At 48.1% G+C, this 27,500-nt stretch overlaps 1 protein-coding gene across 1 annotated transcript in view; it reads left to right on the top strand.

Annotated features, from left to right (window-relative positions):
* HCN4 (hyperpolarization activated cyclic nucleotide gated potassium channel 4) overlaps positions 1-15,536 on the top strand; it is a 134,236-nt gene extending 118,700 nt beyond the window's left edge. Inside the window, exons 12-14 of the mRNA XM_048482072.1 lie at positions 2,993-3,157; positions 11,272-13,535; positions 13,683-15,536. Coding sequence (XP_048338029.1) covers positions 2,993-3,157; positions 11,272-12,842 — 1,736 coding nt within the window. The 3' untranslated portion in view covers positions 12,843-13,535; positions 13,683-15,536. The remainder of the gene's footprint in view (positions 1-2,992; positions 3,158-11,271; positions 13,536-13,682) is intronic.
* The last annotated feature ends 11,964 nt before the right edge of the window (positions 15,537-27,500 follow it).

The raw sequence follows: 27,500 nt of genomic DNA, 5'->3' as shown, positions 1-27,500 counted from the left end.
AGGAGACTCAAAGGGGCTGACAATCTCCTTGCCCTTCCCCCCTCACAACAAACACCCTGTGAGGTGGGTGGGGCTGAGAGAGCTCCGTAGAGCTGTGACTAGCCCAAGGTCACCCAGCTGGCGTGTGTGGGAGTGCACAGGCTAACCTGAATTCCCCAGATAAGCCTCCACAGCTCAGGCGGCAGAGCGGGGAATCAAACCTGGTTCCTCCAGATTAGATAAACGAGCTCTTAACCTCTTACGCCACTGCTGCTCCTAGGAAGGGGGTAGGATTAAGATACAGGTGCCTGTGGGACAAACAGCAGGTCTATGGGGTTGAGAAAACAGGGCAAGTGGGAAGCCCACGAGACCAGGCTGAGAAACGGAAGAACCGAGCTCATCCCAACCTGCGGGTTTTCTTCAGATGGAAGAGAAGGGGTGGTCATGGTAACAAATGCAATAGAAGACGGTGGCACAGATAAGCCACAAGTGGCCTTTTCTCCCGTGTCACCACTGCGGGGCCGTCGTCACCCTCCCCAGTCAATGGGTCACGAGTCCTATCAAACTGGAATCCAGGGAGACTCGGCTTCAGCAACGTATGTCGTGATCTTCAATTCCCACCTGCTTGCCGCAGCTGCTTAGCATGCGCGAGAAGCTTCGGCGGAGCCTTAATAACGGAACCCCCCAGTGGCTAATTAGATGAGAAAATGACCGATGGAGAAAGGTGAACTTAATGCAGAAATTGCCAGATAGCGGCTTACCCTACAAAGCGCCAAGGACCAGAGTGGTTGCGTAGCTCTCACAGTCAATGATAACATGCCACAGCAAGGTGTCAGTCAGGTTTCAGTTTGTGGGTCATTATGGATCATTCGAAAATGCAGCTGTGGGTGGACTAATTTTCAGAGATGCTGTCAAAAGTGATAGGGATTCAACCTCCGACGAACAGTTTTGTTCTGTGGCAGTCGTGCTTGGAAAGCTAGAACGGAGGGACGGTACAGAATCAAAAAGCCAAAACATAATGGACTGTACCAGATGTGCTACGTACGCTTTTATCCTATATAGCACAAGTGTCCAACTCGCGGCCCTCCAGATGTTCATGAACTACAATTCCCATCAGCCCTTGCCAGTATCGCCAGTGCTCATGTTGGGAGGGACAGATGGGAATTGCAGTTCATGAACATCTGGAGGGCCACGAGTTTGACACCCCTGCTATCATTATCAGATTGGTACATTTTTTGTTAACATTTTGAGTGGCATACAGGTAACTTTCTCACTAATTAGATACAGAAGTATACATTGTGGGTTACAATAGTTTTATTATTTTATATTTTTAAAAACAGTGAGTTGTCGAAGTTTATGCAGCAATTAACTATTTTTTTGGTACAGTTAAAAATTTTTTTGGCAATCATACATAGGACAGGATAAATATTTTGGAGTAGCCACTTCATGCTGGTGTGTGCTTTATCCACTACTTTAATTGCTTGCTCAGTAATATTTTCATGTGTTAATGTATATTACTTACTCCCTTCCACTGAGCAGGGTTTGTCCCTTTGTTGATATTTTAAGGGGTTTGTTGGGACTGTTAACAACGGCATATAATTAGTGTTGTCAGGGTAGCCTTGACTGTGTTTTTCAATACATGCCATCACTATAATTTGGGGGCGATATAAGTAATTGCATAATCATGTTTCTTTGTTCCGATTCTTGCTTTGTGACACACCCTTCCCCTGCTAATTTGATAAACAGGCTCCCCAAGATGTCAGACAATAATCTCAAAAACCCAAGTTTGAGTCTTTTCATGGGAAAAAAAACGTATTTGGGATTATCATTATTTTTCTGAGAAAAAAACATTTCATGATTCAGTGTCCCCCCCTTCTAAATTTGCAAGAATGAAAACATACATCTGTTTGGGTGTCCAAACAGTCCAAGATTGGTACTCAAAGGCAGATGGTGGCAAACCACCTCTGAAGGCATAAGAACATAAGAACAAGCCAGCTGGATCAGACCAGAGTCCATCTAGTCCAGCTCTCTGCTACTCACAGTGGCCCACCAGGTGCCTTTGGGAGCTCACATGCAGGAGGTGAAAGCAATGGCCTTCTGTGGCTGTTGCTCCCGAGCACCTGGACTGTTAAGGCATTTGCAATCTGAGATCAAAGAGGATCAAGATTGGTAGCCATAGATCGACTTCTCCTCCATAAATCTGTCCAAGCCCCTTTTAAAGCTATCCAGGTTAGTGGCCATCACCACCTCCTGGGGCAGCATATTCCAAACACTGATCACATGTTGCGTGAAGAAGTGTTTCCTTTTATTAGTCCTAATTCTTCCCCCCAGCATTTTCAGTGGATGCCCCCTGGTTCTAGTATTGTGAGAAAGAGAGAAAAATGTCTCTCTGTCAACATTTTCTACCCCATGCATAATTTTATAGACTTCAATCATACCCCCCCTCAGACGTCTCCTCTCCAAACTAAAGAGTCCCAAACGCTGCAGCCTCTCCTCATAGGGAAGGTGCTCCAGTCCCTCGATCATCCTCGTTGCCCTTCTCTGCACTTTTTCTATCTCTTCAATATCCTTTTTGAGATGTGGTGACCAGAACTGAACACAGTCCTCCAAGTGCGGTCGCACCACTGCTTTATATAAGGGCATGACAATCTTTGTCAGATTGGTGGCAAACCACCTCTGAAGGCAGATGGTGGCAAGCCACCTCTGAAGGCAGATGGTGGCAAACCACCTCTGAAGGCAGATGGTGGCAAACCACCTCTGAAGGCAGATGGTGGCAAACCACCTTTGAAGGTGTCTTGTCTTGAAAACCTTACAGAGTTGCCATAAGTTAGCTATGTTTTGAGGGCGCTTTCCATTAGCACCATAGAGGCCCAACGGAATGCAGGAGGAGGGATTGCTCAAAGGAAGGTGACACATCAGAGGGGATACAAATCCTACTCTGGATGCAAAGAGAAGCAGGTAAGCAGAGTCCTTGCTGCGAAAAACATTCATACTTCTTCTTCCTTTACCCTAGAAATCTGCCTGCTGACCCGTGGCCGGCGCACCGCGAGCGTACGAGCCGACACTTACTGCCGTCTCTACTCCCTCTCGGTGGACAACTTCAACGAGGTGCTGGAGGAGTATCCCATGATGAGGAGAGCTTTTGAAACGGTGGCGCTGGATAGACTGGACAGGATCGGTAGGTGGCAACGGGGGCTATTCGGCAGGACGGCTGGTCGCCTGCTGTCCCATCCAAGAACAGGAACTGAACTGCGTGCTGGATGCTGTATTCTGAGAATACCACAATTAGAATATTAAAAAACCCCAGGTTCTAGTTCTTAGGGCAGCGCAGGGCCATGACCAAGCCGAGTGGAAGATAACCAGAGGCCTGCGGTGGTAGAGATGAGCACCTTATATCCAGTGGTGGGATCCAAAAAGTTTAGTAACAGGTTCCCATGGTGGTGGGATTCAAACTGTGGCGTAGCGCCAATGGGGCTGGGCGGGGCACAATGGGGGCGTGGCCGGGCATTCTGGGGGCGCGGCATTCCTGGGCGGGACTGTGGCAAGGACGCAGCCTCTGCGCCGGTCCTTGGGTGGGAAACGAATGCACGCAGGCGCAGGCTGCCACACACACCGGTGCACTTCCTGCTAGACTACTTCAAGTTCTGCACGCTACTGATGAGAGGAGGGGCGTAACTAAGGCAAAAATCACGTGGCAAAATCACCCATTAGTAACTCCCTCTCGGCACACACAAATAATTAATAACCTACTCTCGGGAACCGGTGAGAACCTGCTGGATCCCACCTCTGCTTATATCCCAAAGTGTGTGTGTTCCCTTCACCCATGTAACCTTGCAGGTGAACACGCACAGCAGCTCAATTGGTGCAAATTTGTTTATTTTGGTTGGTCTCTATCTGATAAAACCACCTTTCAGCTCACAAGTTCCCAGAGCACTTTACAACACACCCCAACAAAATACGACAGAAACCTTCCAAAACAGTTTTGAAGCCAATAAAGTCCCTTCAAAACATCCTAGAGCAGGGGTGGCGAACCTTTGGCACTCCAGATGTTATGGACTACAATTCCCATCAGCCCCTGCCAGTATGGCCAATTGGCCACGCTGGCAGGGGCTGATGGGAATTGTAGTCCATAACATCTGGAGTGCCAAAGGTTCGCCACCACAGTCCTAGAGGTTTAGGAGTTGGCTACAGTCCAAAGTCCAGGGGGAAAGTATTCTGTATCCTCTGCCCCAACGAAAGGCATGTTATGATGAAAAGATTTAAACTGGTTAAATTCTGCACATGCAGTGAAATACTTTGGAGCTTTCCATACAGTAAGAAGAGTAGATACCTAAGGGGTGCAACTGTCTTGACTTAGAAAGCAGGCTCCGCAGATTACGTCACCCCAAATTCACCTTACATTCCTTTCCCAAACTTAAGCTTTCATCATAAAACAGCAGATGGGTAATTGTTTTAGTCTGCTATAGCAAAATAAAATAGAAATCTAGGGGCGCCTTCAAGCCCTAATGACATTATAGGATCATAGAGTTGGAAGAGACTCTCTCTGTATGATAGTGGCAGACTTCCTCCTGGAAATTACTAAATGCCAGTAGATTTCCTTCGACTTAACATTTATTTCCTGTATTGTTTATGCTTTTTAACCAGTTTTTATTATTGTTGTACTGTTCTCTATGCCAATAAAGGCTGGCTAAGAGTTGGAAGAGACCCCCAAGGGTCATCAAGTCCAACCCCCTGCCATGCAGGAACAATCAATCAAAGCACTCCTGACACATGTTCGTCCAGCCTGTTTAAAAACCTCCAGAGAAGGAGATTCCACCACTCTCCGAGTTCGAACAGCCCTGACAGGCAGAAAGTTCTCTCTAATGTTCAGGGGGAAATCTCTTTTCTTGCACCTTGAATCCATTCCTCGGTATCCTAGCCTCCGAGGCAGCAGGAAACAAGCTTGCTCCCTTGTCCACACGCAGCTGCCTTATGCTGAATTAGACCTTTGACCCGGCGAGGTCAGTACTGTCTGCTCGGACTGGCAGAAACTCTCCGGGGTCTCGGGCAGAGGTCTCTCGCATCACCTACCGCCTGAACGAGCCAAGATTCACAAAAGCTCATACCAAAATAAATGCGGTTGGCGGTATCCATAGGGGCTGGCAGGAGACCGTGACGCCGTTTGGCCCGTTGTCCTCGCTAGTGGGAGATGAGCTGGGGGAAGCCATTCGGGGAGGAGAGCTTTTTGACCGCGGTATCCACAGGCATGGTGCTTTTTCAGTCTGTGCCTGAGCTTCTCCCAGGAGGTGCCGACTGTGCGCTGTTAAGCATAGGGGAGCAGTGGACCATGGATGCCTTTCAAAAGAGGAGCAGCGCCTCGGCTGTGTGTCACAGCCTGCCAGTGACACTTGAAAGCCCACCACAGAGGAAAGGATCGAGGTTTACCGCCCATTCCGCGAGAAGCCTCTTTCGGCACAGGAGGGGCGGAGGGCACCCCTGCTTTGGGGGGAAATTATATGCAGGCGGCTGTGGCGTAAGTGGGCAGACAGTGCCCTCCAGAGGCGGCCATTCTGAAACGTTTTCATTTTGCGAGAAGCAGCCAAGCCTTAGCTCGTTGCCGCCGAAGCATGCACAAATGCGGCTGAAGGCAGGGAGAGCTGTGGGCACCGGGCGCAGTCTAGTGGAAGCTAGGCCAGCGAGCGCGAACCTTTTCGAGACCGAGCGCCCAAATTGCAACCCAAAACCCACTTATTTATCACAAAGTGCCAACACGGCAATTTAACCCGAATGCTGAGGTTTTAGTTTAGAAAAAATGGTTGGCTCCAAGGCGTGCGCTAGCTTGGTGAAGCAACCGTGCAACGCTTCGAATGGGTGAATCACGACCCTAGCAGGGTTTACTCAGAAGCAAGACCAGCCTGTGTGTGTGGTGGTTTTCTGCTCCCCCTATGTGACGAACTCTGTGTGCGCATGCCCACAGAGAGGGCTCTGAGTGCCACCTCTGGCACGCATGCCATAGGTTCGCCACCACTGAGCTAGGCCATCTGGAAACACCTACCCTGTCCTCCTTTGTTCTACATAAGAACAGGAGCACTTCATCAATCCCCTTGCTTGTGATGGCAGCTAAGTGAGACTAACATTTAGTAGATCAGGCCCACCGCGCGCGTGTGTGTGCGTTTGCGCTCACACAAGGGTGCTCCTTTGGCATCAGGGGGCCTATGATCAGGGTCTCTTCGCTTCTGCTCAGGAAATGAAAACGAGTTTAGAAACGCACAATGGAAACCACGAAGGGGGGGGGGGATAATATTGTGCATCTTGAGGGGTTTCTGTCCTTTTTTGCATTTTCGTTCCACAATGCTTTTCTGCCACCGGAGAACTGCGGAGCTGCTGCCGTTTCAAGGCTCGCGCATCCCAAATAACGCAAGGATACAAAAGGTCTCGGAGAGGAGCAGCCTGAATTCTTCAAGCACAGCGCGAGACAGATTGGAGAGAGACAACCGGAGCCAGCAAGCAGAATAGCACGGTTAATCACAGCCAAGAGCCGGTGCAGAAAAGTTAGCCGCTGAAAGCAAAAATTTGATTAGCTGATACAATTGTTAGGGAATAGGTTTTTTTTCAATGAAATCGCATTGCTTTGTGTGCTATCTCTAGGCTGCGGAGAGCCGACTTGGCCCTTTCTTTAAAAAAGCAACCTGCGCATTAATTTTGCTAACGTACCAGAATCCAGCACAGCCTGTCCTACACCACTCAGAGAACCCGAATAAACCACATGATAAAACAACCTGGACATAGAATATTATTTGAAAAAACAGAAATTCTGGACCACTCTGAAAGCCACTACGTCAGACTACACAGAGAAGCCATTGAAATCCATAAGCACATGGACAATTTTAACAGGAAGGAAGAAACTATGAAAATGAACAGAACTTGGCTGCCAGTGTTGAAAAATACTAGAGTCAAGACAGTGTCTAACCAGCTCCACACAAACACAGGATGACCATAGACAAAAGAAACAAAGGCCAGGATACTTCTATTCAGATGCTCCCACCAGTGACCTTGCTATCTCCATTGTTACTCCCATGCTATAGACTTCATTGTTACTCATACTTCTATTCAGATGCCCTCAACTATTGACCTGGTTGCCTTCTTTGTTACTCACAGACAATGTTTCTTCACCCACCCTGGACACTCCAACAGATATATATACTCCACTTGCTTTCCCAACATCAGATCCTCTGAAGATGCCAGCCACAGATGCAGGCGAAACGTCAGGAGAGAATGCTGCTAGAACACGGCCGTACAGCCCGGAAACCACACAGCACCCAAGTGATTCCGGCCGTGAAAGCCTTCGACAATACATCTGGTTCAGCATCGTCTGCCCCCCACAATGAGGTCCCTGGAAGACCTACAAGTACGGCACAGACTCCAAAGTCTGTTGTGTCGAGAGACATACTGTCGTTGAACACTATGGCTCTGTCCAGCCAGTTTTAACCAGTGATGGACTCCGCCATTAATTTCGCTAGCTCCTCCCCTTTAAAGCAGTCTGAGCCAGTGGCCATGATTGTATTTCATCGCAGCGAATACCATAAGTTAATTTTGCCTTGCCAATAAAAAAAAAGTGCTTCCCTTCATCTGTTCTGAATCTACTGCAGTGGTGGGATCCAAAAATTTTAGTAACAGGTTCCCATGGTGGTGGGATTCAAACAATGGCGTAGCGCCAATGGGGCGGGGCGGGGCGGGTCACGACGGGGGCGTGGCCGGGCATTCCGGGGGCGGGCATTAATAATTTCTCTGTTACTTTAAAAAACTCTTACTGTAAAAAAAAAGTTCCTAATTTCCAGCTGGTATTCTTTCTGTCCATAATTTAAACTCATTATAGCAAGTCCTATCGTCTACTGCCAACAGAAACAACTACTTTTCCTCTAATTGACTGCCTGTCAGATACTTAATACTTTCAAATACTTAATTTTGTTTCTAGAAATCAAAAGAAGGATACTTTCCTTTCCTTAAACAAGGAACTTTACCATATTGCTAAAACATGTTTTTAAAACAGCCCAACGAGGAGAATGATCCCGTTTTCTACCTTCGCTAACCAGCCACATAGGAAGCAACAGGACTTCATGATTTTTGGACCTAATGGAATTTCTAACGGAAAAGCAGACCCTATTAGTAACCCCCTCTCGGCACACACAAACAATTAGTAACCCACTCTCGGGAACTGGTGAGAGCCTGCTGGATCCCACCTCTGATCTACTGCCTGGTGTCCATGGCTGCATTTTCCCATGCCGCTGGAGAACAATGCAATGGAGGGGCAGGGTGCTGGTGACCTGGAAGTGAAGCTATCTGGGGGGGGGGGGCTGGATCATCACTGTGGGGCCATTATCAATGCCCTCCACCAATCTCTAAGAGGGCTTTTGACGACAGGAAAGCACCAGCGTTCTGAGGAAAGCACCGGCAACTGAGGATGCTGCAAATTTTGCACCAGACGTCCCTGTGCCATGGAGAGTGTCCTGACATACTGCATCTGTGCATGGTTTGCCAGTTGCACAGTGGCAGATAGGAAGGCGCTCCATCGGGTGATTACTGCTGCCCAGAGAATTATCGGCTGCCCTCTCCATTCCTTTGGAAGAACTCTATAATTCTCGCTGCTTTTAAGGAAACAACAACTGAATGGAAAACTCCGGGTGTCCTTTAACCGCTGTGCTATCGAGAGTGTCTTCACCTACTGCATCTGTGTATGGTTCTCCCGTTGCACAGTGGCAGATAGGAAGGCGCTCCAAAGGGTGATCACTACTGCACAGAGGATTATCGGCTGCCCTCTCCCCTCCTTGGAAGAACTCTATAATTCCCGAAGCCTAAAGAAAGCCCAAAATATTCTGAGGGACCTGTCTCATCCAGCACACTCTCTTTTTGAACTGTTACCATCCGGCAAACGATACAGGTCTATCAAAACTAGGACAAAGAGGCTTAGAGACAGCTTCTACTCTAGAGCTGTGGCTACGCTAAACTCCGTGGCTTCGTGTTGATGTGTTTGGGGCTGTGTAGGGACGGGTGGAGGAAGGGGAAAGTGAGGATGGGGTATGAGTCTGACATTGTGTGCATCGAGGAAGGCTGCTGTAAATTTCGTTGTGCGTGCACAGTGACAATAAAACACTTATGCTTATGCTTAACGAAAGTTCGGAATATTCTGAAAGACCCGTCTCACCCTGCCTACTCTTTTTTTGAAATAGTACCATCTGGCAGACGATATAGGATCATAGAAACAAGGACAACTAGGCTCAGAGACAGCTTCTATTCTAGAGCTGTGGCTATGCTGAACTCCGTGGTGTCATGCTGACGTGGTTGTGGCTGTGTCGGGATGGTTGGAAGGGGGATTGTGGAAGACGGGGTGTGAGGACTGCAGAAATGTGCATCGGGGGATGTTTGTATTTCCGTTGTGCGTGCACAATTACGTTAAAGTTTATCTTATCTCTGTTCTGCACTCAAAACCAGATTGTGAGCTAAGCATAGTCATGGCCTGCCCCAGAGTCTTGCCACGTCTCCTGGAATACGTTGGCACCTTGTAGACCCTGCTTGGGGCGCTTAGCCAACTGTTCTTTATTGCTGCTTCTGCACTTGGGAATGTGGTTATACATCAGTGGTGGCGAACCTATGGTACGGGTGCCAGAGGTGGCACTCAGAGCCCTCTCTGTGGGCACTGTGTCATGTGGGGGGGAAAGCACTGTTAAACCCCACTGATTTTCATGGGAAGAACTCAAGTGCGATCCTTTACCTGAGAGTAAGCTCAGTTGCTCGCAATGGGGCTTGCTTCTGAGTAAACCCTCCTAGGGTCGTGATTCATCCATTGGAAGAGTTGCACGGTTGCTTCAAAGCAAAGCCACTGACTACCACCAAGCTTACTCCCGAGTAACACGTCCCTCAGAGCTAACCGTTTTTTCTAAACTAAAACCTCAGTATTCAAGTTAAATTTCCGTGTTGGCACTTTGCGATAAATAAGTGGGTTTTGGCTTGCAATTTGGGCACTCAGTCTCGAAAAGGTTTGCAATCACTGTTATACATCCTCTGATTTTGGAGACTGCTGTATCCAGCAGTAGTTTCACGTTTGGCGGGGGCGGGGGGTGGGGGGAGAGAAGAAAGGGAGGGGGTGGGTTTCAGCTCAGCTTTGTATTTACTGCGATGCTTAATGAATATCAGTTCTGGTAATAGCCAGTTGTGTATCCATCGCAAGTTCTCAATACTTTCAGATTTTGTTAACCGTCGAGTCTGCCTCATAGAAAAAGAGTGTAGACACCACATTTAGTTGGGCTCCAACTGAACACAGCAACCAAACGATATTGTTCAGAAGGCAACTCGGCTGATTATGGGGATTAGACGGGAGTCACCTTCTGACCTCCCTCCTGGGAAATTTTGCTGCCTGCCAGGCTTGCTGTAACACAAAACCAAAGAATTTTTTGTGTGTGGGGGCAGAGCAGCAAAGTTATTAGCCAGCAAAGGTTTACCAGGAAAACCAGAAGACACCTCCTGGACGATCCTTGTGAGCTGACTGCTTACTCGGTTGCAGCAGCATGGAAAACTAGTGAAGATTCCCCAGCCAAAGATTGAAAGCCAACTCCCAGCTGATTGGGGGAGTTCTCATTATTGACTTGCTCGGGTTATTTGATACTTCTTCATGAGTCACGCGCCGAGCGGTTCGTTTATGATAAGCAGAACCGAAAAAAGGAAACGGTGTAACAAACAATATGAGGAAGGACTCGATGGTAGGTGATGTGAAAGACCTCGATCAGAGATCTCGGAGCTGATCAATCTATGTCAGTGGTGGCGAACCTATGGCACTCCAGATGTTCATGAACTACAATTCCAGATGTTCATGAACTACATGCCAATTGGCCATGATGGCAGGAGCTGATGGGAATTGTAGTCCATGAACATCTGGAGTGCCATAGGTTTGCCACCACGAATCTATGTTGACTATGATGGACCAAGGGTCTGATCCAGTATATGGTAGATTCATGTGTGTTCTCAGTATAAAAAATGATACTTAGAGGCATTCCTGATCCGTGGCGTACTGCCCAGGGGACGTATTGGGTCAAATGTCCCCGGGCTGCAGCCATTTAGTCACGTAGAGGGTGTAAAATCACCCTCCACACCCCTCTTCCTTCCCTCAGGTCCATGCACTGACTTCAAAAAAACTTTGGTCATGGTGGGGGAGGGTGACCGCCCATACGGGGGTGGGGCACTCAGCTTTTGCCCCAGGCGACATTTTCCCTAGATACGCCCGTTCCTGATTGATAACCCTGCTCGTTTGTTCTTCCTCAGGCAAGAAGAACTCCATCCTGCTCCATAAAGTCCAGCATGACCTCAACTCCGGAGTCTTCAACTACCAGGAGAACGAGATCATCCAGCAAATCGTGCAGCACGACAGAGAGATGGCCCACTGTGCGCACAACGTCCAAGCTGCCGCCGCCGCTGCCGCCGCCGCCGCCTCTTCACCCACGCCTGTCATTTGGACACCCCTCATCCAAGCCCCGCTGCAAGCCGCCGCCGCCACCACCTCGGTAGCAATAGCCCTCACTCACCACCCTCGCCTTCCGACCGCCATCTTCCGTCCTCCAGTGTCTGTCTTCGGTTCTTTGGGGCAGCAATCAAACCAGACTCCTAGGCAGCTGAGAAGGCTCCATTCCTTGGTGTCCTCAGCGGGACCGTCCGTCGTGGGCTCCCCTTCCAGCACGCCGTCCCAGCAGCACACACCTGGGGCGGACCCCCTCTCCTCATCCTCCTTCCAGATCCAGCAGCTGGCAGGGTTCACGGCCTCGGCTGGGTTGGGCCAGTTCCATCGGACTTCGGCCGGCTCCCCTTCTGCCGGCTCAAGCCACCACGCCTCGGGCAGCCCATCGTCTGCAGGGCTGAACCTGCAAGAGCAAGGGGGGCCTTCCGAGACCTCGGAAGGAACTGCTCAGCAGCAGGCTTCTGAGGCCGACAGCAATCTGCTGAGTGGCTTCGGCCCCTTCCAGAAGGCCCCCGAGAGCTCTCCATCCCACGCCTTCGCCCGGCCACCCTCCAATTCACCCAGCAGCCCCCTCGGCCACTTGCAGCCCGCTTGCAGGTCTCCCCAAGCGGGGCAGACCCAGCAGCTCTCAGGAACTGGAGCACCGGGAGGGATGAACCCCTTCCCGTTGCCTCCCTCGTCCGGTTCTCCATCCTCTAGCTTAAGCCAGCTGGCACAGGCGACTGGAGGCTCCCCTTCAGGTTTGTGTCCAACCCCGCCAAGTGCATTAGGACCTCCCGCTGCCGCCGCAGCTCAGATGCACCACGAAAGGTCACCCTTTGCCTCTCTGTCTCCCTTGAAACAGCCTGGTGGTGCCCCTCCTTTCCCCCCGCTTTCAGGCCTTAGTCCTCCCAGTCAAAGCCCCCCAGCCAGGACTTTTCAGCGTGACCCTTCAGGGGCGCTGGGCTCTCACGGATCTCTGCTGCTGCCTCAGACCCCCAGCCCGCCTCCGCCAGTCCTTCCGCCCAGGGGTACCCCGCCGCTTCCGCCCGGACGATTGACCCAGGACCTCAAGTTGATTTCTGCTTCCCAGCCATCTTTGCCCCAAGAAGCGGCTCAGACTTCAAGCCATGGCTCTCCCCATTCCTCCAGAGAGTCCGTTTCTAGCTTCTCATCCTTCTCAGGAGGAGGGACGAGACCTCTCGGGAAGCCATATAGCTTTGTGCCAGGGAGAATGACTCTGCCGCGCCACATGTCCTCAGGTTCTCTGCCGCGCCCACCTGCACTGGAGGCCAGTCCGACCATTTCCCCACCTCTGACTGCCGCGGGAGGGAGGAAAGGCTCTATAGGGCTTGCCGGGGACCGAGAACCGGTCCGATCGAAACTGCCCTCCAATTTGTGAGATGCTCCCTCCCCCGCCCCCGCCGCCCCCCCCCCCCCGAGGAGCTGTTTATTTCATTGTGCTTTTCGGATCCCCTCGGTAGACTTTTACACACGAGTCATTTCCCTGCCTTTCTTTTCCTTGAGTTCTAACTATAACGAGAGGTTTTTGTTTTTCAGAAAACAAACAAAAAAACACAACAAAAAAAGAAGATAAACAGGTATTCTTAGAGCTATAGATTTTCAGTCACTTTCTTTTATAGAATATTTTACTACATAGAGCAAAAGATTGAAGGGGGAAAATGTGTGGTAAGGCGGAAACAGGATGTACACCCAACGACCAGTTACGGAGGTACCAAAATTGGCTGGTTGTGAGTGCCCAAGTTTATACGGTCAGCAATAAGGTCCCTGTTTTAATTTGGGGAGGAAAGTTTTACAATTTGATGTTCACACACTCCTTTTGTGATTAGACTGGACAGGGCCAGAAGTGGGAACTTGAAGATGTTTGTTAGAAAGGTTTTCTGTCCATCAAAAGGAACGAAATTAATTTAGCCAGTACCTAACTGGTGAAATGTAGAAAAATGCAGGCCGAAAACATCCATATCCCCCAGGGAATCCGTGTCCCCAGAGTTGAAATGCAAATCCTATTGGAGCCAAACATCACATAAATCTTACTGGAGGCACACATCACATAAATTTGAAGTCCATACAAAAGGTCTGCAACCTGTGGCTCTCCAGATGTTCATGGACTACAAATCCCATCTGAACATTGTCGTCCAGATATTCATGGACTACAAATCCCATGGCCAATTGGCCATGCTGGCAGGGGCTGACAGGATTTGTAGTCCATGAACATCTGGAGAGCCGCAGGTTGCAGACCCCTGGTTTAGATAATCAAAACCACCTCCTGATCTGAATTCTATAAAACTCCTCTAATTTGGAAAACCAGCCTTCTGGAACACGGAAGACGTTGGGAATTCAGAGAGCTGCGGAAGTCATGGTACGATTTTGTGTCAGCAGTAATATACGTTAGAAAAGAGGGCGATGTTATTCATACATTTGTTGATTTCGCAAGCCCCAAGTTTTAGACTCCTGGACAAAAGAAAGTATGTTCTATGCAGTCCGACGCATGTTTGCTCAGAAGTAAGCCCTACTGTGTGCAGTGGGACTTACTCCCAAGTAGAGGTGCGCAGGATCGCAACCTTAAGTGTTCTTTTTCTAGAAAGTGCGCGGTTGGCCCAGGGTTCCTTTTTATCCGAACGACGTTTGGCAAGTGAAGGAGGAACCCTTGGCAAAGTGCCGCAAAACGGTGGAACGGCTTACCTGTCCGTTGAACAAGGGACGGTAAAACTGTACAAGGGCTCCCGTTTCATTCTCCATTCGTAATGCAATGTGCCACTTTACCGGACAAGCACGTGGCCTGTGGGATTCGTAGCTTGTCGGCGTGGGCTTTGAGGCTCTACTCTGTCCTTATGTCTCAGTTGTGGTGAGGGCTAGGGAACCAGTTGTGGTGAGGGCTAGGGAACTCAGTTGTGGTGAGGGCTAGGGAACCAATCGAAAGAGCGGATTTGACTCCCTTCTGATGCATGGCAAAAAGAGAGGGAACACACACCCTGCCGCCCCCGCCCCCCCGGGAGATTTGTGAGCCTCCTCTCACCAATTTTTGAATATATATATATTCTTAGCAGTTGCACCAGCACTGCCGTACGTGCATTTCAGCCCAGTTTTGTAAGGGTCGGAGAAATCGGACTTTACTGTATATGACTGTATGAGCAATAAACTCCTGAGGTTCCACAGCAAAATGCCGGAAGGGGCCTGGACATTCCTGTGGCTAGATTTGGCACTTCCCTCATCAGCAAAGGTCAGGGCGACCCGGGAATGTTTCTTGGTGGACGCCAACCAGCCAGGTGGGTACGACATATGCTGCAAGCTCTTAGCTCTCCTCCGTTCACATCTGTTTTCCCCTTCCTCCCAAGATACTTCTCTTTGTCTCACAGGTCATGCAAAACACAACAAGAATGCTTCCATCTCGAGGCTTTTCTATCATCCTCTTGTATTCCTGCTATTCTAAGCGGGGTGGTTTTTCTGCTCGAGGGAAAAGGGGTGGGGGAGAAAGAAAAATGGTGCTGCCAGATCGCATAGGAATAGTCAAACCTTCCCACTTCTTTGGGCTTTCCCACAGTACCGGCAGCAGCTGGATTTTATACCAAATGGTTTGCAAAACTCTTGACATGTGCCTGTTCTCTCCAAATGTTGCCCCACGAGCACCCGGCCGTTCCTGCTTCAAATGCTGGTTTGGAACTGAGGTATATTCAAGCTTTGGTCTTCCGTCAAGGTTCAAGGGTACTCTGGGGAAAATAAACCTTTTTTTCTACTAACGTAATAATACTGCAGCGATATAGATTTGTGTATACAGATGTGTGTATTCCTCTAACATACACACATCCATATACACACAACCTGTGCGTACATATATATAATATATAAATATATTCTAGTTTTGAGGTATACACCGATACTGACCTTCCTGAAGGGGTCACGAAGAGCGAATATTAGCAACGCCCCAACCCAGTGGAAACCAACAAAATAAGCGGGTCAGAAGGAATGAGAGCCAGCGTAGTGTAGTGGTTAAGAGCAGGTGCGCTCTAATCTGGAGGAACCGGGTTTGATTCCCCGCTCTGCTACCTGAGCTGTGGAGGCTTATCTGGTCCACCAGATTAGCTTGTGCACTCCAACACATGTCAGCTGGTTGACCTTGGGCTAGTCACAGTTCTTCGGAGCTCCCTCAGCCCCACCCACCTCACAGGGTGATTGTTGTGGGGGAGGGGAGAGGAAAGGAGATTGTAAGCCCCTTTGCGTCTCCCTATAGGAGAGAAAGGGGGGATATAAATCCAAACTCCTCCTCCTCCTCCTCTTCTTCTTATGTACTGTTGCTTTCCGTGGCCTACAATCATCGCTAAATTCAGAGGCAAATTTAAGTAAAAGTATCCAGCCCAAATGCAGAAACATGTAGAGGACTGTTGCACCCCGCCCCCCATCTCAAAGTCCAGAGGGCCACAGAAAACAATCCGTGAATGAGGAAAAGAAACAGCCAGTCTTCAAGAATGTAAACAGGTTCTTAAGATCCCTGCCCCGCCCCATAATTAAATGGCGAACAGAACCAAAGAAGCCTCCCGGAGGGTTCTGACGAATGAACGTGGCCGGCTTGTGCGAGTCCTTGGTTATAGAATGCTTTCGGGGGCTCGTACGGGTCCAAGGCACGTCAGTACCTCAACTCCCCGTCTCTCTCATGTCTTTTTCCTTTCAAACTGCCATTTCAGAACAAGAGTAGACACTGGCCACTGTGCCCGGCTTCTATAACGTGGTGGTACTGGGGGTGGGGTGGGGTGGTTAACGTTCTGAATTTTGCTACAAGTCATACTGAGAATCTCTAACCACAGGCCCCAGTAGCATTAAGTCCTGGGGGTTGTTTCTTTCTTTGTGGGGGTGGGAATGGTGGGGTTTGAAATAATAAAAAATAACATATAATAAAACAAAACCTTAGTAAATATGCCATCTTCTGTTTTTGTATCTGCTTTCATGACCGCTGTTGAATCAGAGTAGGACAGCGTTAAAAGATGGGTTGAGGGTGTCAATAGATATCACTCACAAAATGCAGTTATTTACGCCTTGCACATGCCGACTGAGAAACTGCAACGATTGGCTGCTCCTTGGGGGCCGGTATAGCACAGCCGTGAGAAGAGGCCCTCTGATTGAGTCTTGGCTCTGACATGAACTCATGAATGGCCCTCTCTCTTGGCTTCAGTCACTCTTATCGGAACCCGAGAGGTAATAACACCAGTCTAGCTTACAGAAAAGTTGCAAGAGCACAATGATATTTCTGTGAAGCACTTTCTACACCAAAACAAACCCTCCAAACTCTGCACAAATGTGAAGCGTTATTGTGGGATCTGGTTGGGATGGAGATCTAGAAAATCACAAACAGAAGATTCCAGCACATGGGCACAGTGGTGGGATCCAAAAATTTTAATAACAGGTTCCGACGGTGGTGGGATTCAAACAGTGGCGCCGCCGCACACACGCACCTCCAGTCCCTATTGGGCAGGGAGGTTGCTTTAGTAACCCCTTCTTGGCACTTAGTAACCACTTAGTAACCACTTCTAGAGAAGTGGTGAGAACTGGTTGGATCCCGCCTCTGCACGGGCAGGCTCAATGGTTTTTCATTTCACGCACAGTGTTTTTGACCACTTTGGTTTCAATATTTGAGAATTTCAAGAAATTGCATATAGTAACCCTCACTAATTGGAAATGGTGGAAGTTGACCTATAGTAACCACAGTGACTTCAGACAACTCTCATTAATTGGAAATAATGAAAATTGCCCTATGGCAACCCCAATGAGCTCAGGTAACCCTTCGCTAATTGGTTGGTAATATTGGCCTATAGGACTTTTCGCCAATTGGAAATTGTGAAAGTTGACATATAGTAAATATGTATAGTTACCCCTGTGATAATTGAAAATTTGGAAAATTCAAACAGCCTCAAATAACCACTCACTAATTGGAAATTGTGAAAATCAACCCCAATGACCTTAAGTAACTCCTTGCTAATTGGAAATTGTGAAAATTGACATATAGACACCCCAGTGACCCAAAGCTACCCTTGTCTGAATTAGAAATTTGGAAAGTTGACCTATAGTAACCCCAATGACCTCAGGTAACCCCTTTTTAACTGAGAATTGTGAAAAATGACCTATAGACACCCAGATGACCTATAGCAGTGGTGGCGAACCTTTGGCACTCCAGATGTTGTGGACTACAATTGGCCATGCTGGCAGGGCTGATGGGAATTGTAGTCCATAACATCTGGAGCGCCAAAGGTTCACCACCACGGACCTATAGCTACCTATTCTAATTAGAAATATGGAAAGTTGACCTACAGTAACCTCAATGACCTCAGGTAACCATTCACTAATTGGAAATGGTCAAAACTGACCTACAGTAACTCCAAAGACCTATGGTTACCCCTGTGCTAACTGAAAATTTGACAAGTTGGCCTATAGTAACCTCATTAACCTCAGGTAACCATTAACTAATTGGAAATTGTGAAAATAGACCAACAGTAACTCTAATGACTTCAAGTAATCATTCACTAATTAGAAATTATGAAAATCCACCTATAGTAACCTCAATGACCTCAGGTAACTGCTTATTAATTGGGAATTGTGATAATAGACCTATAGGCACCCCGATGGTCTATAGCTACCCCTGCCCTAATTAGAAATTTGGAAAGTTGACCTATAGAGACCCCAATGATCCCAAGTAACTTACCACTAATTCAAAATTGTGAAAGTTGACCTATAGCAATCTTAATGACTTGAAATAACCCCTCTGTTAATTGGGAATGATGAGAAATGATGTGTAGTAACTCCAATTATCTATAGTAACCCTGCCATGAATTGAAATTTGTGACAGTTGACCCATGACCTCGAGTAACCGATTAGTGCAGTGGTTAGGAGCGGTGGACTCTTAACCTGGAGAATTGAGTTTGATTCCCCACTCCTCCACACACGTGGCCGCCTCTTGTGTGGCAAACTGGGGTTTGTTTCCCTGCTCTTCCACAAGATGCCTGCTGGGCGGCCAACCAGCGTGTTGTCGAACAGGGGAAAGCAGGTTCGCCTAACCCTCACCAAGCATGTTGGAAATCGCAGTTCCAAACCAGAGGAGATAAAATGCAGTAGGATAAAATACAGCTGGGAGGACTGCACAGCGGTTCCCGTGGAAGCTCCAAAAACACAAACAAACCTGCATGTTATTTATTTATTTATTTATTAAAGATGGCCACTGCAGTCGGGAGAGGGTAACGTGGTGCCCTAATTTGGGAAGAACTGCCTGGCTTCCCCAAAATAAACGAGTGAATGGGTGCTAATGCTGGAGGAGAGTGCAGCATGGAAGCCGCCACTCCGTCTCTCCTCCAACCTGCAGCTGCGGCGGTTTCAGGAGATTCCCATAGTGCAGCAGCATCTTTGCAAAGCTCCAGGATCTCCATGGAAACGACAGGCAGGAGGCCTGTGTAGCAGGAGCAATAACGGCCAGACCACGGCGGTGCTCTGGGAAATCCCACAGTGCGGGAGAGCGGCTCTCCTCTTCCAACACTCCTATGTTCACTTAAGCTCAAGGAAGAAGAAAGGACTGGGTGCAAATATGCTGGCTGATCTGCAGCTGTTCTTTCCTCTGTAGGAAACCTTGCCGGTACCACAATAACGTAAGAACAAGCCAGCTGGATCAGACCAGAGTCCATCTAGTCCAGCTCTCTGCTACTCGCAGTGGCCCACCAGGTGCCTTTGGGAGCTCACCTGCAGGAGGTGAAAGCAATGGCCTTCTGCAGCTGTTGCTCCCGAGCACCTGGACTGTTAAGGCATTTGCAATCTCAGATCAAAGAGGATCAAGATTGGGAGCCATAAATCGACTTCTCCTCCATCAATCTGTCCAAGCCCCTTTTAAAGCTATCCAGGTGAGTGGCCATCACCACCTCTTGTGGCAGCATATTCCAAACACCAATCACACGTTGTGTGAAGAAGTGTTTCCTTTTATTAGTCCTAATTCTTCCCCCACAGCATTTTCAATGGATGCCCCCTGGTTCTAGTATTGTGAGGAAGAGAGAAAAATGTCTCTCTGTCAACATTTTCTACCCCATGCATAATTTTATAGACTTCAATCATAGCCCCCCTCTCCAAACTAAAGAGTCCCAAATGCTGCAGCCTCTCCTCATAAGGAAGGTGCTCCAGTCCCTCAATCATCCTCGTAAAATATTTGATATGATCCTTCCTACCATGCCAAAGGCTCTTGTCCTTCCCTACTCCACGGTGCTCCGATACGGGAGTAAGGGGCTGGGAACAGAGATGCTTCCCCACCAACGCTTACAAGCCCTTGCGTAAAATGGGTCACCCTGCAGCATTTTTCTACCAAGGTGGGAAAGGAGTCAGCTACTAGTTCGTACAAATTTCGATAGGGCACAGGTGTCAAACTCGCGGCCCTCCAGATGTTATGGACTACAGTCCCCATCATCCCCTGCCAGCAGGATCCTGGCAGAGGATGATGGGAACTGTAGTCCATGACATCTGGAGGGCTGCGAGTTTGACCCCTATGTTACAGTCTCCAAAACGCTCGCATTTGGTTCTTCTGCTGCCCAGACATAATGACTTTGGCTGAAGATAAATCCCAGAGACAGGAGGTCGTGGCATTAGTCCGCCAAGAGAATCTAGCACAGGGGTGGGCAACTATGGTCCTCCAGATGTTTGTGGACTACAATTCCCATCAGCCCCTGCCAAAATAGCCAATTGGCCATGCTGGCAGGGGCTGATGGGAATTGTAGTCCACAAACATCTGGAGGGCCATAGTTGCCCACCCCTGATCTAGCAGCACCTTAAAGACCGCTGACTTTATTGCGGTGGAAACTACCAAGGGGCTGAGCTCACTGAATGCAGGTTTGTGCCATAGTGCCTTTGCAAGTTTTTAAAATTGAGGATGGAGTTACTAACTTCCGGGCCAGTTTCCCACTAAAGCCACGAGAGGGAGCTGCTTTCCTAACCAAGGGCTGAGTAAGAAGGTAGCTGCTGGTTCTGAGAACCAAGATGCTTCTTGGAGTGCTTCTGGGCTTCCACTGCGCGCAAGGAGTCTCCACAGCGTGGCCTTGAGCAGTCTGGTGTGAAATCCTGCCCACACTCCCACGCCTCTGCCCTCCGCCAGACACTTTTGGATATTAAAGACCATTATCCTAAATAACAACCGAGATCCCCCCTGCCTTCTCCCACTACAACGAAAACGAAGACTTAAAATGCTAGTTGCCTTGACAACGCAGCGGTGGATGATAACTGAGACCTCATTTCTGGCTTAATGGTTGGTAGACAAGGGCTAATTATGTACCAGCCTGACAGCAAAATTAGCAGGTGAAAGGGGAGGGGGGGATTCCTCGTCCAGCTTCCAGCTTCACCGAGATCGGCGTGGTCCTGTTATCCGTCTGTTCTGTCTGCATTTGGACAACATATCAGAGCAAATTGACGACGGCACTGGGGCAGAGGTGAGGGCACCAGGAAGAAATCACACTGGGGAAAGGACCGTGGTCCACGTGGAAACTTCCATGATGCCCTGCTAGCAGTTGGCACCTTCCCTCCAGCCTCAAAAAAACCTCCAAGATATAAAACAGGCTGGAAGGGGAATCGCTATAATATGAGCATGGGGTGGAAAGGCCAGGGAGGCCTCGTGGCACAGTTCCTGGTAGGCTTCCAAGTGCTAGGCCGCCTTCCCCCCCCTAGGAGTGAGAGGAGTCAGAGTAGCCCTGGTGCTGCAAGGTTCCTCCTCCTGCCTCCACAACCCAGAAGAAGATGAACATTAGTTTGGATTTATATCCCCCCTTTCTCTCCTGCAGGGGAGACTCAAAGGGGCTGACAATCTCCTTGCCTCTTCCCCTGGGCCAACAAACACCCTGTGAGGTAGGTGGGGCTGAGAGAGCTCTGAGAAGCTGTGACTAGCCCAAGGTCACCCAGCTGAAGTGCACGGAGTGCACAGGCTGGGTCCATTCTCCAGATAAGCCTCCACAGCTCAGGCAGGCAGAGCTGGGAATCGTCCCGGTTCCTCCAGATTAGATACACGAGCTTTTAACCTCCTACGCCACTGCTGCTCCTCAATATTCCTGACCCAACTCCTTACCATGCTCACTGAGGAAGCACCAGAGAGGCCCGGCTGAAGAAGAAGAAGAGTTTGGATTCATATCCCCCCTTTCTCTCCTTTGGGAGACTGAGGTGGCAGTCACGGCGCTGAATCCTTCTCACCCAGATCCCGTGGCCGCTTCTGAGGAGACCGCGCTAGCAACGGTGGAGGTCAGAGTAGATTCTACTAAAAGCATACTTTGAGGGGTTTTTTTTAAATCCCTCCCCCCCCAAAAAAAAAAAAATAACAAATAGCACGGGTTCAGGTAGAACTCACAATCAACTGACCTGTCACCTTCAGCCTCCTCTATTGTATAAGGGATCCCATCTTGGGCTGTGGTGAATGTGGCAGTTTGGGAAGTCAGGAGGTCCGCCAGGCTTCTGGGGTAGCAACGTGAGAGGCGGAGGGGATGCAATAAAGCTGTACTTCTGGATGGTAGAATAACATTCCACCCTCTTCACACTTCATGGCCCTGTCTGGATTGTGACTTAACACTTAGAGCCACTCTTCCTGGTAAACAGGGGGACGATGCAGCCCGTCCCCTTCAGGTAATCCACAGCCTCGATCTTGGGTGGGTAGCCCAGATTCTCGTCACACAGGTTTTGGAAGTTAAGCCGGGTCAACCCTAACTCAATGGGAGACCAGCAAGGAAGTCCAGGGTCACCATGAAGAGACAATGAAGGATCTGTTGCCTTGATAACCCGACGAGGCTGGCACAAGTTGGCTGGTAACTTTCAGAATTTTTCCACCGCCCGCTACAATGCATGGGGACTCATTTAAAGGCCACTCGGCCAGACCTTCCAAGGAAAAGGCAACCAAAGAGAGATTATCTGATCAGGGAAAGCGTGCTACAGGTAGGATACGAGCAGCAGTGGTGGCATAACCTTTGGCACTCCAGATGTTATGGACTACAATTCCTATCAGCCCCTTCCAGCATGGCCAATTGGGGCTGATGGGAATTGTAGTTCATAACATCTGGAGTGCCAAAGGTTCGCCACCACGGCATTACAGCACAGGTGTCAAACTCACGGCCCTCCAGATGTTATGGACTACAATTCCTATCAGCCCCTTCCAGCATCATGCTGTTTGACACCTGTACATTACAGCATAGTTATCCTTCTCTCCAAGTGGCTCCCAATCTTGATCCTCCTTGATCTCAGATTGCAAATGCCTTAGCAGACCAGGTGCTCAGGAGCAGCGGCAGCAGCAGAAGTCCATTGCTTTCACATCCTGCACGTGAGCTCCCAAAGGCACCTGGTGGGCCACTGCGAGTAGCAGAGAGCTGGACTAGATGGACTCTGGTCTGATCCAGCAGGCTAATTCTTATGTTCTTATGTTCTTAAGCCGGACAAACCGGCGTTAGGAAACGTTCTCTGGTTCTAAGGGGCATAAGTACATGGCATAGTGAGAAATGGATCCCCACTGAAGTAGGAAGGTAGATTTCTCGTTCTAAGAACAGATTACTTCACGTAATTGCTTTTAAAAAACACTTGTCTTTCCACTCCAAGCAGAAGGGTTTGGGACACTCACAACCATGTTGGTGCCTGAAGATCAGATTGGCCTTCAGGGCTTTAGCAGAGAAATCTGTTTATCGCCTCTTGTTTAAATCTGAGGCCAGACAGACTTTTGGAACGGGATGTAATCCCAAGGGCACAGTTCAGAGAAGCACCCCCATTACTTGCTGGACTTGGGGACTGAGTTCTGTTCTGGGGACCCGAATGGGCGGAGGCAGATAAACCGAGCAAAATACAGCCTTACAGATACTGGCGTCTGGTGATCCAGAACGAACACTTGTGTGCACATCGTCTCATGAAGCGCTATTCTCAGTAGATCAGCCTGCAAGAAAGGGAACATTGCTCAGCCCAGCTGACTGGCAGCAACTAAGCTAGAGATAGTGGGGTGTTCTATAGGATCGTGGCACAGGGGTCCGAGCAAAAGAAGAGGGGGGTTTCAGCATCCCCCCGTGCTTCTCCTGTACATCACGTTATGAGTTTCTTTTGAGGATTTTCTTTTGGTTGATTTAACAAAGTCAGCAAAACAAGTGCTGCTATGGGAAATCACTTACCTTGGTAGCTTTTCATTTATGGACCAGAAATCCAGCAATCCTGCTTATTTTTAAAAAAATTAGTAAAGGTTCTTTACACACAAGGTGAGCACATTTGCTTTTGGATCCTTCCAGCTTTTCCCTCTGGTGGCTTAGGGAAGATTGGCCCTTTTAAATTATCAAACAGGCCTAGAACTGGGGATTCAAGTAAGATGAAAGCCAGGAAGGGAATTGGCCGCAATCGAGCAGAGAACCTGGTAGGATCCAATTTTTTGTTTCTTGGGGGCAGCGCAGAACAGGGGGCATGTCACGGTACACAGTTGCGAGAGTCTCGTTTGTTAAAATACGAGGGGCAGAGTCTTAAAAGGAAAACTCTACAGACCAAAGGAGAATTTGATTAGATTAAAAAAAGTGTATTGGATGTCCAATACCAAATAATAAACATGAACAGTATTAAAAATTTATAACGTATACAGCAAATACTACAGGAAAAAAAATGTACAGAAAGGTAGAGGGTCTACAGCAGTCCTCCCGAGTTCTCCTACATCAAAACTGTAAAACAATATACAAAGGGTTTGTGTTTTTCCTCCTTGCATTTCCAAAATTCCTCGGGAGGAAGCTGCCGGTTAGCAGCTCGGCTATGACACTACAAGAGATACACAATGTCCCAAATTTAAAATCACAAAGATATGTAAAAAACAGTGTTAACATGTGAAAAGTGCAATACGTATTATACAATGACTCGAATAAACATTTCCTTTTTGATTCACCTTTAAAAAACAAAACAAACCCAACTTTGAACAGTTGTTTTCGTATTTAAAAAATATCCCCCACCCCCTCCCCAGATTCCTGGCAATTATTGACATTCATGGTGTTCTATGCAAGGAGCATTATATTCACAAAAACCCACCAGTCGGGAATACTGCGTAACACACGATGGCATTTCTTTGGGTATAGATAAAAAATAGAAATGTATACATCTTAGAAGTGGAGAGCGTGTGTCTACTTAATCCAGCAGACACAAGCAAGGGCCCTACAGATACAAGTTTCTTTTTATTATCCGCTCTAACAAAAGCATTGTTATGTACAATGTAAAAGGATCGTGTGGAACGTTTCCTATCAAAATAAGATTTGGTAAAAAGAAGAACCCGCTCCCAATTGTACAGGGCTCTGGATTGGCTCTAATCGTCCCCATCCCAGAGAACTACACTGCACCTATTTGAAACGCAGGCTGGGCTTTTCAACCTGCCTGCCTCATTAGGAAGCAATTTGTGATCGAGGGGAAAGAAGAGGGGGTGATTTCTCCTCTCCTTTCGCATAAAGTCTGCTAAAACTACACAATGCATAAACAGATCTGATAACCGGATCCAGGTAAACATCTAAACTTCTGTTTCACCCTGAATTGAGGTCCTGTTTTCCAGACATGCCAGGATGGTCATATGATGAACATCTCACCAATTTTCTCTACCAAAGAAGAAGAGAAGAGTTTGGATTTATATCCCCCCTTTCTCTCCTGTAGGAGACTCAAAGGGGCTGACAATCTCCTTCCCCTTCCCCCCTCACAACAAACACCCTGTGAGGTGGGTGGGGCTGAGAGAGCTCCGAAGAACTGTGACTAGCCCAAGGTCACCCAGCTGACATGTGTGGGAGTGCACAGGCTATTTTGAATTCCCCAGGTAAGCCTCCACAGCTCAGGCGGAAACGGGGAATCAAACCCGGTTCCTCCAGATTAGAATGCACCTGCTCTTAAACACTACGCCACTGCTGCTCCCAAAGCTTGCTTGAATGAAGGCAACTATATTCCATACTGTGCTTTATGAGCTTCTACCAGGGCTTCAGGATGTGGCTATAATTGGAAGACAGAATAACCTACACAGACTAGTTTTAATGCTCTTGGACTGTTAATATAACTCTTGATTTTTTATTTAAAAAAAGGTTGTTCGTCGGATCCGCAACAGCAACAGTTATGCACATGTTACAATTATTAATGGGGATGAAAGAATTTGCTTTTCTCTTCTCTACAAATGCAAACCAGTACGGTCAATCTTGTAAGGCGATATAATTGGCTAAAATTAACATTTCTTTACAAATAGAAAAAAAAACTTGTGTGTTCTGTTTTTCCTTCTCTGCACTAAGGGGTTTTTGAGTTTGCTATTAACGTGAATTATGTTAACGTGAGAGTTTTTTAAAAAATCCAAGGCCTGCAAACGATGGGCTGTTTTGACCTACACCACTAGCACCAACCCTGATACAAAGTGGCTTCGACAATAAATTTGTCACACAAAAAACATACACACGACTACCCAATGTTGCTCCCTCCCGGCTCGAGCCCTTTTAAGCAATTCAGGGAAAGGGGTTTTTACAATCAGCCTCTCATGATATTTTCACCCCAGAAGATGGGGATGCTGGACATATTGGGGCATTAAAACTGGGCAGCAAATGAGCAGATAGCCCAGACTAAATAGAATATTAACTAGCTGATCGGGAATATTCTTTCAGCTTCTTTCTGACTGGCTTGAGCCGCACTTGAGCAGGTGTTTGTTTCTTAACGAATCCTTGAAGCCATCCAAGACATTTTCCCCCCACTATGGTTGAACACTGAGGTTGCTTCTGAAGATCTCATTTAACCAGCCTGGTGCAGTGAAATGGGATTCACTTTACCTTACAGGATGTTCTCTATATTGACATACGTGGGCTTGAGCAGAACAGGACAACGGTTTTGTGCTTTGGCACGCAGCACAGCTACAAAGAGAGGCGTCCCCTATGTGATCTTCAACTGACCTTTGCACGTTGAAAGATATGGAATAAAACCCGAGACGCAGTGTAAATCTTAAGAGGCACAGGTGTCTGAAACGGAACGTGAAACAAACAAAGGCCTGCCGCTAAAGCAGACTGTAGTATCTGAACTTTGAAAGGCCCTGCGCTATGAGAAGAGGAAAGCTCTCGGTGAAGGTGTAGCTGAGCTACCAGAGGTGCTGAGTTGCAAAGCCTCCTGTTGGAAAAGATGCTCGCATCAAGTTTTGATCCACGGTATCAGGCTGGCTCGTGCTATTTTCCCCACCTGACAAGAAAAATGACAGCTACTTCATTTCACATGCTTACAAGGCAGGGACCGGAGGACCCCCCAAATAAATTATGTGACAATTCTGATGATTTGGGGACATACTGCCTGTACTCGGCAATCGAGGAAATTCCCTTTCGTTCTGCCTGGGATTACTTGGTTCCGTTGGTTCGCCAGGAGACAGACAGCTCTGCCGGACGCCAATGAAACTTCCTACCACTTGGCGGCGTCTCGCTCCGTTTCCTACCCACACAGCCATACTGAAACTGCACCCCCCCCCCCCAAAAAAAAAGGAACGCGTCCATCAGTGTTAACACTGCAATCCAAACAGATAGTTGATCTCACAGTGATGAGAGAGAATCTGGTCAGGCTTTTTAATATTTATAATATAAAAATAAAAAAAAGCTTACAAATAGCTATGCAACTTCCCCCCTCCCTACCCACCCAAGGTCTTGGATTAACGGCTGGAAAGTGATGTAATGATGCACACGCTAAAATTAAAAAAAAAAAGAAAGACCAAAAAATAAAAACCCTTAACACCCCACACTGGCAACGAGTTCCTGTACACAACAGAACAAGCAATCGAACATCCGTCAAGGCTGTGGGAAACAACACAAATCTCCTTTTTTTTTTCCGTCCGTCTTCAGGTTACACTTTTTTTTCCGTTTTTTTAATTAAAAAAGATACAATAAAATAAAAACACACAAAATAAAATTGTACATAAATGTTTTGAGTGTCCAAACACTGAAGGGAAAAAAAAACCCCTGCAGGGAAGGTCACAGCACCGAGACGGAACCCGGCTCGAACGAACGTGAAGTCCGCTTCTTGGCCTGGATGCGGTCGGGTCGCAGCAGGAAGTGGGACCCAA

The sequence above is a fragment of the Sphaerodactylus townsendi genome, linkage group LG17, assembly GCF_021028975.2.
Source record: "Sphaerodactylus townsendi isolate TG3544 linkage group LG17, MPM_Stown_v2.3, whole genome shotgun sequence".
In the NCBI taxonomy this organism is placed as follows: Eukaryota; Metazoa; Chordata; class Lepidosauria; order Squamata; family Sphaerodactylidae; genus Sphaerodactylus; species Sphaerodactylus townsendi.
This window is presented reverse-complemented; position numbering and strand designations above follow the sequence as displayed.